General features: G+C 44.0%; 1 protein-coding gene across 23 annotated transcripts in view; it reads right to left on the bottom strand.

Moving 5' to 3' along the window:
- Window positions 1–506: 506 nt before the first annotated feature.
- Window positions 507–16,583, bottom strand: part of WNK1 (WNK lysine deficient protein kinase 1) — a 110,044-nt gene continuing 93,967 nt past the window's right edge. For 10 of the 23 annotated variants that reach the window (XM_077935137.1, XM_028746610.2, XM_028746618.2 and 7 more), the window contains 8 exons: window positions 15,869–15,942; window positions 14,649–15,292; window positions 12,761–12,963; window positions 10,520–10,699; window positions 9,562–9,654; window positions 6,480–6,521; window positions 3,475–3,656; window positions 507–3,310 (listed from right to left, as the gene is read on the bottom strand). In XM_077935137.1, coding sequence (XP_077791263.1) covers window positions 2,996–3,310; window positions 3,475–3,656; window positions 6,480–6,521; window positions 9,562–9,654; window positions 10,520–10,699; window positions 12,761–12,963; window positions 14,649–15,292; window positions 15,869–15,942 — 1,733 coding nt within the window. In that variant the 3' untranslated portion in view covers window positions 507–2,995. The remainder of the gene's footprint in view (window positions 3,311–3,474; window positions 3,657–6,479; window positions 6,522–9,561; window positions 9,655–10,519; window positions 10,700–12,760; window positions 12,964–14,648; window positions 15,293–15,868; window positions 15,943–16,583) is intronic. The other 13 variants (XM_077935139.1, XM_028746625.2, XM_028746626.2 and 10 more) reach the window with 6 other exon arrangements.

Raw genomic sequence — 16,583 nt, 5'->3', positions numbered from 1 at the left:
TTGAATCTTCCTACTTAGAACCAGTCAAGAGTAAAGGAAAGATGCTGTATTTTGGCATATACAGTTTATAAGTTATATATGTGGCTGGAGGACTTCTCTGGGTAATTAGGACTATCATTTTTTCTGCAGTGTGTTTTGGTAAAAGCAAATTATTTAAATTTAATGAAGCAAGGCCAACAAAACACTTAATAGGTCAACATCAACAATCTTGGGTGGTTTACTGGCACGACCTCACAGTGTAAATTGATTACTACCAAATTGCCCATTTTAGATTTCTATTATGGAAGTGTTATCTGTGGAAAGATCTTTTCAAAAAGTATAAGTCTCAGAAACCAAATAATAAATTTTCAAGTATTATTTAAATATTTGTTTGAAGGCACCTGCAGTCCTTCAAACTCAAATGACTGTTAACAATAATGCTAGTGGGAGTAACAAGAGCTCACTAACAATTGTTAAGCTTCGGGCACAGGAGGAACCAAGGCCATTTGAAAATGAAAAACCACAGCTCAACAAAAGCAGGTTTGGTTTATTTGAATGATTTCATTAAATATCTACAAAGAAGGTAACAAACTGCAGCACAAAGCGCAATCATACAGGAAGCGCAATGCCTGGATTTAGTGCAAAACATACCATTAACTACGGCCAGGGAAGCCCAAGGTTTGAATTCATTTTATTTTATTTTTTTACAGTGTACATTGTTAAATAATGTAAAGAAAACATCTGTAATTCAGAAACAGATCTTGTGGAAAAAGGTATTCAAAGTGTAATAACACAAAATAATTTAACAGTTCAGTAGCATTAGTTAATTCCTCTAGACCTCAGTTATTTCATCCACAGGAGGGAAATCAATGGTAAATAAAACCAGTACTTGCATAACTAAGTGAAAACTCGACCTCAAACATATTAAACCAAAATACTATCCTTGTGCAACACTCAGCTGACTAGATCTTCTAACATTTGGTGGCATCTTTTCATCCATTGCTCCTTCCTGCTTTCTGCACATCAACCTCACCTTGAATTTCCCATCTCACCTGTGAGGGCTTTTTTTTAATTCTGAAAAGTTGTTGAATCCCAGCCACCTAGACTTGCGTCTTTTGTTTTCAGTCACCGGGTCCAAATCCTACCTCTGCCTGACAAAACCACTGTAAACTTCAACTTGAGGCGAAGGGAAGAAAAGAAAGAAAGACTTGTGCATATGTTTGAGGAAAGAGTGAAAGACATACAGAAAGAACAAATGTCCTTGCTAACTTTAGAGGACTTCCGGGGGTTGGGGAAAGAGAAAACAGACTTCCAGACCAAGCAGTAAAGCTGCTCCCAAGTCCAAAGCAGAAGTACTTTGACTTCACAGCCTGCTGCTGCAATGCAAAGTAATACTAGTTGGTTGCAGTTATTTCATTTGATCGGGGAAACCAGTATTTTGAGTTAGAAAGAGGAAGGCGAGTAGGAGATATAGCACACCTACTAAAAGGCAACACAGTTAGTTACAGTCCTGGTACCAGTTTTAAGTCCTTTAGACATAGAAAGAAAAAGTTGTTTTTGATGCTGGCTGTTTCAAGTGTATCCATCCTTAGCAATGGATGCTGCACCAGGAAAATGTGTTCCTGGCCTTTCAGGATTGGATTGACAGGCAGGGCAGGGGGGGAGCAAATCCCAGCAAACACCCTCCCTCTCCAGAGTGATCGCTCCAATCCCTTGACATACATTACCCTTACTAAAAAACCTTTATAGCTTAAAAGTCAACCCACCCGTAGGTGCTTACCCCTTCAAAGATGTCCCTCTTTTCCCCCACTTCCCTTATTCTCAACAACCCAGCTTCTACTCTGGTCACTGTGTTCATTCTCTTCGGCACCTCCGCATAAATCCCTCACTGCTGCTGCTGCATCAGCCACATCAGTTTCCCCCACCACTCCATAGCTTTACTCTTCCGACACAAAAGCTGCAATAGCTCCCCCTCCAACACCTACTCTCGACACTATTACAGTATAAGCATCCAATGTGTTATGCCTTTGGTATTCCAGTGACTATATCCAAATAACCTCCCTCTGCCTGGCGAAAGTCTGCTGGGAAGGTGATGCTAACTGTAGAAGCAATAAAAGTCCAAGGCACTAAAATATCCAGCAAGCATACTGGGAGAACAGACAAGTATTCAAGTACATTAATTTATACAATTATACATTCACATTTATCTAATACAATGAAAATACAAAGGAAAAAAAGTTAAAGTGTCTCCAATAAGTATCAGGATATAGCTAGCTTTTCCCCCATTTTTTTTCCTTTTTAACTGTTTAACCCTCTATATGCCACTCATTTTTTTTTTAAACTACTGTTGTCCAACAACATTTATATATCACAGTGTTTCCACATCAAAACTGATGGTAAGTACATGTCCGCAGGGAACTTTTTAAAAAATTTGTCTTCTAAACAATTTAAATTGCTCTAATGCTGCAGTCAAAGCTGTTAATATCTTTTACTTAAAGCAGTAATGACCTATGTCAAAGCACGGGCTGTTCTGCAAGTCCACTTGTGTGCCCCATCAGCTCAGGAACTTCGGTGTGATGGTCTGACGGAAGGAAGAGACATGGAAATAATGGACAGCTCCCCCCACCCCCGGCTTAATTCCTCAGAGCAAGACAAATGGCATACTAAAGATTCATGCGAAAACTAACAACAATTCTCCCCTCTCAACCCATGTAGATTCAGCATCTTAAGCCAAATGAATTTTACAGCACGAAGCCCTTGGCTTGTGTGGTAGCTTTCATCTTTACACACTTGCCACAGACGAGAGGAAGCATGTCCCATCGTGGAAGATCCTGATCACTCTTCTCCCCATATTCAAAATGGAGGGCTTTTCTTACGGAGAGCAGAGAGCAATGGTTAGAGGAGGAAGTTCACCCCCCCCCCTTTGGGCGCTAATAGCCAGTTCACTGCAGCCTAGTGGTTGATTCAGGGCCTGATCTCCCCCCTCAAGTCTACCCAGCAGCATGCCTGGGTCTCATTAAGTGGTCCGCAGATTAGAGCCAGGGGGGTTGCTGATGGATTTCTGCAAGTTGCTGATGTTGAAGCTTTGCAATGAGGTGGCACCTACAGGCTGGAACTGGCCTAAAGGCTGCGGTGCTGGACCACCTGTCCCGCTCCAGGGAGCTACAAAGGGCACTGCTGGGAAACCGTATGGCTGAGGGGGGCACATGGCCTTTGTGAAGTGACCTAGGGAGGTAGCTGACGCAGCAGAGATGGGTGTAGCACCAAGGGAGGACGTCATCGAGATGCAGAGCTGACCTGGTGCAGAGAACTTCCTTGCCATTCCTGGGCCCTAAAAACAAAACCCAACCGAAGAGGTTATTTCAGAATTGCCAAACAATGTTAAAACAGTCCTTAGAGGCTTCTCCCTCAGAAATGTGTCAGATTCTTCCATGAATGATTTGTAAGTTGGCCGAGTGCCTACGACCAGATAAAATGCCCCAAGCAAGTACTTACCTCATAATTGCCATGCCCCTTGCCTCCTTTCTTGCCAGAGAGGCTCATGGCATCGCGAGCCCAGTTGTCTACTAGCTTGTGCAGGTCATCCGTAAAGGTCCCTTTTCGACTAGAGGCAGGAGGCTGAGACTGAGGTGCCTGGCTGTTCACTGTACCCGCAACAGTGTTTGTACTGCTGGTCCCTAGAAGAGCAAAGCAATGGCTGTCATTTAAACCTGACTGTATGATAGTTCCTGAAGGCCATCAAAACTATAGCTACAATGGAAAAATAGGAGAAAGCAAGAGTTTAAAAAGCCATGCACATGAATTCTACATTTCAGTACCAGGACATAATGAAGAGGAAGGGATTTAGGGCTCAGCTAGCAGTTTCACTCCTATTAGGTTAATCATGTAATTGTGTGTTATTTTCCAGATCAGTGGGTGGTCTGCAACGTTGCCATTTTCCACTGGGGAATGAACTAGCTTTTGGTATCAATGACAGGTCCATGATTAATGGGTTCCTCTACATTGTCAACAAGCACCTATTATATCAAGCTAATGCTACTGCCAACTCTGCCCACTCACTCAGCACGGACAGCTGCTCTGCTCTGCAGAGGGAAACTAAGAAGCCCCAGGGACTCGTTATCGGAACGAGACATTGTATTACTGGCAGGTACTTCCATCTTCATGAATGTACCTGAACCTGCTGGCTTACTGTCCAAGCACAACAGTGCCAAAAGGAAGCGGCAAACCATCACCTGGTGCTTCCAACTCAGATGGCAGCTTCCAGGAGAACCTGCACATTTGGGTTTCACACCATACAGAATTTTATACAGCTCTGCAAAGAGAAATGCAAGGAACTGTTTCAATTTAGAATATGGCACCTGGTAGGATCAAATTCTAAGAATGAAGGGAAATCCAAAGCATCCAAGTTTCTGCTGTGATGGCCATTCTATAGCAAATCTGTAGTGGAATGGTGTGAAAGAGTTGTTTTTGCTTGTCCAAAATGGTTATTCAGGAAGCAGCAACCTAAATGCAAGAGTTTAAGAGTGTTGAGAACCCCACATGTGCTATGAAACAAGCACCATGACCACTGAGATAGGACACTGTCTCCAATGTATAGAAGCCAATGAGCCCATTGCATTGCTCAAGACTGTACACAAGAAGTGCATCTGGGAAAGCCTGAAGTACAATTCAAGTCCACTGAAAAGGCCTTCCTATTTCAACACAAGGAAGGAGTGCAAAACAGCTTAGGAAACACCAATTAGACCAGTAGAAGGTAGCACATTAATTCCACCCGACTTGCTCCTGGGACTGTCAAAATAATGGAATCAAAGCTTTAAAAGAAGTCAAAGAGGGAACCCAAGAGTTCCCACTGCACAAGACTCAAATCTAAAAACTGACAATCCATTCCCACTGCTCAAGAACTTGCTGTCAGAAGCAAAGTCATAGGTACTGGCAACTTAACTGGACCCCTGATTCTTTGGGATAAAACTGGCCTCCCTGAATCCAAGCCAGATTAGACAAGAATTCAAAACATCATAATTGGTTAGAGCAACTGAGCAAGGTGCGACTGCATTGTGAAATACAAACAAGCGGATAAAACTAGCCAAGGTGGTGAAAGACGCAGCAGTCCCCCCCCCCAAAAAAACTACTAAATAAGATGGGAGTGGGGCTCATCCACATGCAGGGAAGAGGAAGGAGGAAGAATCCTCTGCCCAGGTGAGAGGAAGGAATGCAGAGTTAATAGTAATAAGATTGTAACTGTGTAACATGCAAAGGAAACTATACTTGTGATGCAGCAAGATTCAGCCATGTAGTGTGAGAGAAACTGGAACACAAACGCACATCTAAGTAAAAAAAATGAGCAACCTGAAGGATAGTACAGGGAACAGGCAACAGAGATTTTTAAAAAGTGGTGGTAGTGGTAAGAATCTTGATACATGGTACCAATAAAAATACCAGTGCATTCTCCTGACAACAATTTCATGCAGGGACCAGCACATATCCATCAGCCCCTTCCTGATGGCCAGAAAACACAGCTCTTGTTGGTAAGTGTAGTGCCCAGACACTGCCCTGCTTGCATCTCTAAGCTAAATAGTAAATTGGGGATGGGGAGAAAGTTTCAACCCAGAAGTGATAGATGGGGTCTGTTAACATTTGGCTTTTTACTTTACAAGCTGTTGAAAATGCAGCAGATTGTCTCAGGAACCCTCTAAAACAAAAATATAAGAGGGAATGGCATATTAAATGTGAGATGTATTGAAAATACTCTTGTGTCTGGTTTATTATGAAGCCAGTTCTCGAGACACTTCATCTACTGAACCAGCCATCAAGAAGAGTCTGACGAGCACTGAGGTCAGTGACCATGGGGAAAAAACCTCCCTCCAATCTTGCTCAGTCACAGCAAACGTTACAGAAACTTATTTCGGCTCTTCATACAACTGAACAAATGCAGAGGCTTAACTGGCCCTGGTGGGTCACATCACTGCACATGCCGCTGCCCCTTCCCCACCTTAACGCTGCCAATTTGCTTCACTCCCATTTACTGACTCTTCATCGATGGTGACACTTTCTCCTGTTGCAGGTACTCTCTAAGGACATCTGGGTCCTTGCCCTTCCTCTTAGTAAGATATGGAAGCTCCTTTTGAAATTGGATCAGTGCTTAGGGCAAACCCCTTCCGCTATGATCACTGCACACAAAGCCCATGAACGAGGGAGATTTTGCCTTCTGACCCAAAATGCTGCAAATTACTTGTGCTAATGTACACTTTGACATCATTACTCGTCAGCAAGGAGGACACAGGTGACTGACAGTCAAAACATGCCATTCCAGCAAGGAACTGCCGTCGTGAGGTGGCCAGGCCTGTTGCAGTGTTAGTGCAGAAACAAGTTAGAAAGGGACACAGAGACAGATGCTGTGCTCAAGACAGATTCAGGGAGGTTAAGCTTCAGAGATCAGAGGAAAACTTAAACACAGCAGCTTGGCAATCAGAGTTCAGAAGTAACCAAAATGCAATAATTACTACAGAGCTGGTTGCAAGGGCAGACTTTTTTCACCATCTTCCCTGAAGCACAAAGAGAAAGCATTTTGTTAGGGAGAAACAGTGAGAAACATTTAGTGTCAAGCAAACAGCACAAATAGCCTGGTTATAAAGAGGGGAGAATACAACAGGACCCTGTCCTTTGGTGACACCGCTTTTGATTCTTTCAGGACTTTTCTAGCAAGACACACAGTGGCAACTGGAGGAGCTGCATCAATATTCACATTTAGTTTATGCACCTGTATCTCTCACATGTATTAAGATTGTGGCCTAATCATTTCATTCAATATTAAGAAGGTTTTGGTGAGTTAGACTGAGTGAGTCTCAGACAACAGTTCAGGTGCTCTTACTGATTGGAGGAAACAAAGCTTCAGTCCAGTTCGAACTGAAAGTCAAACAAATCCTGAACTGAACACTGAACTAAATCTTTAATTTATGCCCAGCTGATCAGATTTCTCCTTCTGACTGAAAGTTTTGAGAGTACGTTATAATGGCTCAATTCTGACATTCTCTGATTCCCTATTTCCTGGAACATCAGTGCCACCAGAGGTAGGGACATACCTGTTGAATCTCTTCCACTTCTTCTCCAGCTATCAAGAAACCCACCCGTTATTTGTGCCCAGTCTTCTAACTTCTAACAGATACCTTTTCCCACCATCCCAGAATCTGTTATTGGATGTCGGGTCAAAATCCAGTAAAACAAGAAACCTGTAAACAAACTGAGCATCAAGCCAAGCCGTGCTTCCACAAGTGCTGCCTTGTTTTACAGGACAGCTGCAATAAACTGAGGGATGCAGCAGAGGGTACTGCACATATGCCATTACTTCCAGAGACCAAAGTAGCATTTTCTGTCTCCCCATCATGGATCTTACTTCACAAAGGTACCTCCCGTTCAACAGCCACATTAAAACTAGAGCAAGTGTGTAGCAAGATTAGCCGTATCTTTGCTATTTATTAATTATCCACCACAATAATAAAGGATGGCTACTCCTTGATCTCTTATTAATCTTTTATTGCAATTCAATGTTTTCTGGGAGAAGCTAGTTCTTAGTCCTGGCTTTATCACTATTTTTTTGCAGATCCTTTCAGATCTGCCTTATACTGTCCACATTGAGATTTCCAGTTAAGAAGCCTGAGATGGGGAGAAGAGCTGCATGTTGTTCTGCAAGAGTTTTTATGATGGGTGCTGGCCACCCACCCTATAGATCCATATGGATTGAAAGGCAGGATATAAAATACTTTAAATAAGAATAAATATGCATGACTTAGAGTACTCCAGTTGCCCCAAGCAACTAAAAACCAAGTACGATGAGGCTAAAGCAGTGCTGCAAGTTCAAATCCTAAAAAGGTAGTTTCTTTTAACTTCTCTGAAGTCAAATATCATCATCTTGTGATTTTCATTGTAGCTGTCCTTGTGCAAGGCTGTCTTGGAATCTGCTGCTCGGCTCATTAGGTACAGGCACAGAAAAATCCCTGGCGTGGCTGAGCTGCTGCTCAGTGTACATGGACAGATGCTCTTCAAAAATAGGATCCCAAGATCCTGCTGGTTTTTTTAAGTCTGGGAAGAAGAACACAATTTGCACACCCAGGAAAAAAGTATTCTATCTGCAGCATAAGCACACAATTCAATAGACACATGTGGTTGGCATCTGTCTGTCTTGAGAGACAATGGAGTGTGCCTCCGGGGGTGAAGTCAAACTGCTGGAGAATCACAGCACAACCGACCCATCCATTTCCACCTATTTCCATGGCCCTGTCTAGTTCAGTAGAAGTTGGAGACAGACCCAATCAAATGTATGTAGAACAGCTATTTTTAGAGCTCAATTCCTTTGGCTATAATTTTAATCCTTTTATTAGGTCTATGTTATTTGTTAAGTGCCTTATAGTCCTTTAAACACCATTAATTTCAGAAGTGTAATACACAGCTCCAGCAAAGCAGGCTGAACATGTTTTTACACTCTGCAAGGACAGTGTGCCAAGCAACACATGAGATGCAGCACAAGAAATATTTATGCTGGAAGCATCTTAATTCCAATTATTAAGGGATTATATTTCCCTTCCAAAGCACAGGAAGAGGGAAGGAATACCCTTTCTCAAACATTGGCCCTTCCCATTCAAGCATACATTCCCACAAGTCACTCTTCTAACTAAAAGTGATGAAGCATGAAGTAGGTTTTGCATGTTGAAACCTGAATAAGGCACCCATATGCTAAACTGATCATATCTCTATGCAACTCATGAGCTAATACAAATAATCCCTTCCCAGGTTCCTATTTTAGTCAAGAGACGGGGACCTTAAACATTTTCCTCTGCTAAGAATTGAGCTGGTGGGGTGAAGTGGCAAAAAAAGCTAGCAATTCCCTCCAACAGAAGTAACAACAAGGTACAATGCCCATAGCTCCAAAAGTAGATACTAGTCACACTGCTTCCTGGACTGTCATCTTGATTTCAAGTCCTTTGGTGGAAAAGCAGCAGACATCTGTCATGGATGCTTTAGCTGAGATTCCTGCACTGCAAGGGGTTGAGCTAGATGACCCTTGGGAACCTTTCCAATTCTACGATTCTATGAAGTGTTCCATCATGAGCACCAATTCAACAGTAGACACAGCCCTCAACCCTGAATTGCTGCTATGCATGTTGAAGCAGTGACAGTCACTGCCACATACACACTCTGCCCAAACAAATAAACAGCTGGCTGTGCCTCTTCAGAGTTATGCAAACTGGCCCAGGTCTGCACAGAACCCCAGCTGAACCACTAGGAAAGGTTCTGTCATGGCCTTCCCTGCAGTCACTACAGGGAAGACTATAAACTGAGGAAAGGAGTTTGCTACCCAAAGCATCATTAAAACTTGAAAAACATAAGCCACTATCATTGTAGCCTTTTGGCTGAGCAGCACAATATTTTTTTTTTAAGACAGCTTTCTGGAGGATATACTTAAGAGCAACTCAGCCAAGCCCTGGGGTTGGAGAGACACAAGAAGGCAGATGTGAATGGACAGCATGTGACAACAGATCCAAGTAGCAGAAAACAAAAAGACGAGGAAGGAGTAAAGGTGTTACACACAAAGAGCCAAGCAGGGCGTACTCAGAAATCGGGTCCTCCTGCCACCAGGCTTGAATGTCACCCGCTCAGATGCACAGTTAAACTTCACACACCCTGTGATAAAACAAAAATAAAAGAGGGGAAGAACAAGGAGAAGAGAAGAGAGACAGAACACAACTACAAGATGTTAGAAAACTCTTTAGGCTGGTGGTGAAATGCACTAGCAAGACACAAGAGAAAAGAACCTCACTGGTAGAGGAGCATTTGCAAGACACAAGGAGCCAGGACTCTTCTTTCCCCCAGCCCCACTCCCAAAATCATGTTTGTTTCCTCAACTGGAACAGAGCTATCCTCCAATAGTTAATCCAGCAGGAACAGCATGCCACAAGTGATATAAAACAGCCAATGCACACATTGACATGTATTACATTGCACAACTTGAAAGACACACGAGGTACAGGTTAGTAGGGCTCATATGGTTAAAAAGGAATGAGCAGAAGCTCCCTTCTCATTAGGAAGGTGACTTGGAAGAAGCAGCAGCATATTCTGTTCTTGTATTGATATACCCACCTCCTTGTCTTGAAGCAACATACTGCCACTCCACCCACACCATTAATGTGTGTGTCAGAAATGAGTATGTTATGCATGCAAACTGCAAATTCAAATATGGTCTCTCAGGGACCATGATAAACTTCTAACTTGTGCAAATAAAGTTGACAAGCTCCCAATTTATCCAGGGAGAACATATTGCACTATCTGCCTCAAGCTCTTCCCCTCCATCATCTCTCCTTGATGTGGAAGGTGCAAAAACATACAGGGCAACCTTCACTGTCATATCCTTAATTTTACTTGCCGGAGTGTCCCAGGCCTCACAGCTTCATCCTACGAAGGAGATAATCTGAAATGTAGCAGGATATTTAATCCCCCACCTCAGCCCCCAGTCACGTTTCTCTCCATGCTGCTAATCTACAACATTTACCTTGGCCTGGCGCAGAAATGGCACCATCACTAGTAAAGGCAGAGTAGAGGTTCTCACTAGAAGGAGATGGTTTCAGAGGCTGTAACAGATGGTTCTGTCCTGTCTCTTGGACAGTGCCAGGAGGGTGGAGGGTCTGCTGTTGGGGCAAGACCGAAGGTGCACTCTGAGCAGACAGATTGCCTAGGGAGAGAGGGAAGCAAATCAGGACACTGGCAACATGATGGGTACTTAAGTTTTCCCATCCCAAATGCACAGTGTTCATATTTCACTTCTTAAGGATGACCTCTGCTGGCACATGAAAGGAAACTCTAGATCAGGGGTAGGGAATTGGATCCAGCTGGGGGGGGGGGGGGGCTAGTTGTGGGTTACCCCAACTCCAGTGGCCCACTTTAACTGGTGGGTGCCTGGTTTCTGCAGAGACCAGCTGTGCTACCAGGAAACATGGTAGCAAATACAATCCAGTGGGCTTGAAGTTGCCACTTATCAGTTGATAGGCAGCAACTTCAAACCTGCTTTTTGCAGGGATAAGCTGCACTACACTACAATAGAGACAATTCCTGCAGAAAAAAGGGCTTTGAACTACCATATGTCAGCCAATAGAACTTCCCATGCAGGGATCAACTGTGCAGCCCAACCCCAGCAGGCTTGCTCTTCCTGCCAATCAGCTCTTCAGCCATGACAGCAAATCTCCCTTGCCAATGCACAACTGGGAATGCACTTTAAGGCTCTACCTGCCCCTCACCTGACATCACATCTGATTATGTTGTGTGTGCGGTAGGTCGGCATGGCATGGAGGGAAATGGCCTTGTAGGCCAAACTGGGAGCTATGCAAGGCCTGATTAGGCCTGTGGCCCAGAGGTTCCCTACCCCTGCTTTAGATATTAACTAGGCTGAAACCAGCAACAGCTAATGGGAGAAATGAACACAGGCCAAAAAAATGAAAAGCTTTCACAGGACTGCTACACTGCTGCTTGTGGCTACTCAGTCAACAAGGGCAATGCACACAAATTAAGACTCAGAATCCACCTGTTTCTACTGGGTACGGTAACAGAGGACTAATTAGTTATATTTACATTCCACACCTTAAAAGTAAAATCTACAAGGCAGTAAACAATAAACACATTAACTGCATGTCTTCACTGCACATACCCCACAGAAAATGCTGCAGGAAGTCTTGCTTTGCCCAATACAATCCCTCAGCACTTCTTGAGTTTTCATCTAAAGTCTAAAATGCACAGTGAAAAGGCTATGGAATACAACTTTGGTGCTTACGTTTTGCATAACACTTGTTGTGGATAAAGACAGCTGAACGTGAGCTGAGGAGACCTGGGTTTCTGGGGGTGGGGAACCTCTGACCTGCAGGCATATCTTGGTCCAACAGGGCCCCCAATTTGTCCAGCCAGGCTATTTCTTCAAAATCACACCCACCTGCCAATCAGCTGTCGCCGCACTGATGGGCGAGGAGGCACCAGATGATTGTTGGGGGCGTGGGGTTGCCTTCTGTGTTAGCCGCACAAACCAGTTCTCCACAGGGAACTGCAGAAGAATTTAACTTTCTGCTCATCAGCTGATGGAGAGGGGAGTTAAATCCTGCTGAGAACCCTGCAGAGAGCAGAATTGAAGTCTCCACTCATCCGCTGAGGAGTGGAGACTTCAGTCCTGCTGCATGCTGCTTCAAAGCACAGTGCAGGGCTGTTGGAAAGCCCTTTTACAAAGGCCCTCAAACTGCTACCTTTAACCTCCAGTTTTCCCAGGTTTAAAGAGCAGCACTGGGCTGCTTGCAAAACACTTTCCAACAGCCCTGCAGCATCCTCTGAAGGGCTTCAAAGTGCAATGTCACATGGCATCATAGTGACGTCGGGTGATTGAGAGGTAGGCACCCCGCACTCCTGTCAAATTTGGCTCATCAGGCGTGGGGAAATAAGGATTTGGCCAGCCAAGCACAAAAATATCCCCACCCCTGGTTCAAGTTGCCAGTGAGACACAAAGCTCACTAAGAAACAGAAAGCCAGCCACCTGCTTTCAGCTTAATCTACATTACAAAAGGAAGAGAGAGGCAGCGATCATGTGCACTACTCTGAGCTCCTTGAAGGAAGTGGGATAAAGATCAGTGGCAGTTGGAAGGAGAATTTGCAGTAGGAGAGTTCATAGTAGCCAGTCGAGCCCATATTAAGCAGCACGTCACAAGACACTACACAAAGCCAACTTACCCAACCCATGGCCATTTCTAAAGCGTCTTACCCAAAATTTGAGGGCTCTTGTTACCCTGGGAGCTGCTGCGGCTGGATCTGCTGCCTTTTCCTTTAGTGGGTCTTCTTCGCCTGCCTGACAGAGGAGCGGCAGGAGGGATGATTACTGCTGGAGGTACCTTGCCCAGTTTCGTGTAAAGCAGTTCAATCTCCATCTTTTGGCGACTTTGAAGCTCTTGGATCTCTTTAAGGTGCCTAAATGAACAGGAAAGGAAATATGTGTCACTTTTCATACCACTAAATCATCTCAATAATGGATGGACAAGAAGTGAACCCAGATTAGAAGCTATTTATCTAGGCATTATCCTATACAACTATGGCTGCACACAGTATGACAGTGGATTACCACCCTCTCAGAGGAGTGCTCCAAACAGCATGCAACAGTGCAGGGCAGTTCAGGGCAGGCTAGTGAAGGGGGAGAAGCAAATAGTTTCAGGAGGAAAAGGGGAGAGAAAAAATCCACCCCAGCATTCTCCTGTTGTACTAAGGATTTTATAGCTATATAAAGGGGGCGGGGAGGAGAGGGAAGTGGGAAAAGTGGACATTTATGTAAAACTCATGGACCATCGGTAGTTAAATTCTCTTCCCCTGCCCTTCATTTTCTCCCACTGCCAACTGCCTACTCCTAGAGTTAACTGATACTAGATGAACCTGGTTCCTTTGGATCAGAAGTGGGGAACCTTGGACCATCATGTATTTCAAGAGCGTTAAGGTTTGGCCTATATATTAATATATGGACAGATGGTTGATACTTTACTTAATTGTGTTGATTTATTTTCTTGTGCTTCATTATGTTTTAATCACTGCAACCTCCCCTGAGTCTGGTTTTTTAAAAATAAATAAATAGATAATACACTAAACTCATCAGCCCAAGTCAGCATGGCTAGTTGACAGGGATGATAGGAACTGGAGTAGAAGAACATCTGGAAGGTCACAAAATCCCCACCCCTGGCTTCAGATCCATTTTTCTCTCTTGGCTCAACTGCCCAAAGTATCCTGGAAGCCCAGAGGTTCTTTCCAAGCAGTTTTGGAACTGTTTCTCTAATTCTTTTATGAACGCCGAGACCTGGTGCCTCCCCACAAGGTAGCGTCGCCCGGGATTCATCACTCCGGTCTCCCATCAAGCTGATGTGGTCCATATTCAGGGACATGAGCACATGACAAGCAGAGTTCAAAACAGAAGCTCAGCCTTCAGGAGTAACATCTAAGCCTAATTTATTGCAAATTAAAGCAAAAGTAACAGAACAAAGAAAACATGGCTCCTTTCTGTCTTTCTTCCTCGGAGAGAGGAAGCTGCAAAAGCAAGTTCCTCTGTATAAGAGCGGAAACAGTGTATCTCAATTTCCTCTCCAACAATCAGTGCTGGAATGTAAACAGACATGTGACACGTAACAATCCCACACACACATCTGCAGCACCGGAGGAATGAAATTCTCAACACTGAGTCACCTGAATTTGCAATTAGCTAAAGCGAGAAAGCCAGAAGCATGGGAGCTCTCTGTACTTTAGTCCACTCATAAAACACTAAAGAGCTAGACATCTAGTCCGCTCATGCATTTTTAGCATCTAAGACTGAACAGTGTCCCAGACATCTCCAGTTAAAATCTTGCCTCTGCTGTGAACTCTCAGAGAAGCCCCTATTTTCTCATCCTCAGCTGCCTATCCATTAATAAGGAGATGTAATTTGCAAGGAGGCACTCATTCCACTAGAAAAACAGGGGACGAATATTGCAGACCTCACTATACAAATTCCCTGCAAGTGTTGACTGCAGATAACTGTTTTTAGTCCCACTACACGGGATAAAACTTTCAATCAAGTATTGCTTCTACTCATTATGTCCTCTTAAAAAGTCTGGGTGGGGTGGGGCTAGAGGACTTACTTCTCTCGCAATTGGCGCAGCTCGCACTTCAAGTCTTCATCTTCTATGTCCGACTCATTATCACTGCTCATGTAGGAAGAGTTGAATGAGTTGCTAAGGCTCTGAACTGGAAGACTGATCTTTGACCCAGGTGGATGGAGAGAGTCTGGACTCCTTGAGCCATCATCTTGCTCCTTAGCTGCACCACTCAGGAAGGCAGCTTCCAGCTCAGACGATGGCCCATTCAGGTGCAGAGAATGCCTTCTCGCTATAAGCCCTGGTTTAGGAGTTTTGATGGGAGAAGATACGTGCTCCGAGTTTACAGTCAGAGGGACTATTGCAGGGGCCTCTCTCTCCACACAGGTCACCTCATCTTGAGTTTTAGACACAGAAAACCGGCCCACTTGGTCTGTTGCTGTCGTCGTCACCTGGAAACGCCCAACCTTGGTTGGCTGCAAATTGGCGGTGGAAGTGTGTGAAAAAACTCCATCCACCACATCTGCAGAGGTAACAGCAATGGCCTCGGCTATCCCACTGGAGGTTGGCTTCACCAGAGTACTCTCAGGGCTGCTGCTGCTAGACAAAGATGAGGAATCTGAGCTGCTTGTGTCGAAGTGCCTGGGCTTACTTCCACTCTCTTTCTGCTCATCCACAGCTACTGACACCTAGAGACAATAGAGACATACAGTATTATAGCCAGAGCACCTTTACAGAGTGGCACTTTACAAAGTGTAAGAGGATAGGTTCCTGCCTTGAGCAGCTGAGTCTGAAATTTGACACAGGTGACGCAGAACAAAAGGAAAAGAAAGTGGAAGCAGGGTTAAACAGAAAAATATGTGGATCTGCTTCACATGTATAGGCTTAGTTACAGTTACAGTAAGGCACAGGAACTAAGGGTTGTTTGTGCCAAGGCTTCACATAAGAAGTCAGAACAATTTTATACAGTTCTCCCTCCAAAAGGAGCCAACCACTGCATTAGATCATTTTCTGATAAAAACATGTGCTGACACCAAATAACATAGTCACAAGATGAAAGCAGAAAATGGATAATGAGACAAGATGGGCGTCTTTTGAAGAATGCTAGTAATGCTTAAAGGGCAAGAGTGTTGTTGATGCAGATGGGCCAGAGCAGCCATAACAGTTGTACAATATTGTCCCAGTCTCAGCTCCCTGTCTATAAAATAAGAACCATAAAAGTCACACAGTAGCTAGGGTAGACACAACAAAATGCTGTAAAATACCTGAAAACGACCCATCTTAAGAACTGCAACTCCTGAGGTGGTAGTTGTGGAGCAGCTTCCTGCATCCTGAGAATCTGAAATGGGGAAAAGTGGGAAGAGGATTTGCAATTCAATTTTTTGCTCACTGTGTTCGTGAACAAAATTCTCCGAGAAAAGTCAATCAAAAATGTGTTCCTCTAATTAAATTAAAGGAAGCTGTTACAAAACTGTTTTAACACTTTCAGTTAAGTCATATTACTTTTTTCTAGTTAACCAGGGCTAGGTGGGGGCTTTGTTTTGGGAACACGCAGAATTCACCTTCTACAAAAAGGCATGTAGTACCTCATTCGAACATTTCCTTAACAAAAACTGATTATTTTCATATTGGCTTTGACAACACATGACAGGATTCTACTGGCAGAAATGTTGCTTGTCTACCCAAGAGAAACCTAAAGTAATTACTAACATATTAACTCATTAGGCCCTATTGGAAGAGAAGTGCAAGCAATTCTTACAAGAGAAAAGAACTTTACCATGTCATTACAGAGGGGGCAGGTTTAGTCGTTGTCTGAGGACTATTCCTGCCTCCGGGTCTGGTCCTGACCGGATGGATACTAGAATCAGCAAGGGATACCCACATGACCTGAAAGTGTTGCTGTGCAATGCCAGGTCAATGATTCATAAGACCACTGCCATCCATGACGTGATCATGGATGGAGGACTTGACCTGGCATGT

Source organism: Podarcis muralis, chromosome 10, assembly GCF_964188315.1.
Source record: "Podarcis muralis chromosome 10, rPodMur119.hap1.1, whole genome shotgun sequence".
Lineage (NCBI taxonomy): Eukaryota > Metazoa > Chordata > Lepidosauria > Squamata > Lacertidae > Podarcis > Podarcis muralis.
Note: the sequence above shows the minus strand (reverse complement) of the source record. Positions and strands in the feature narration are given on the sequence as shown.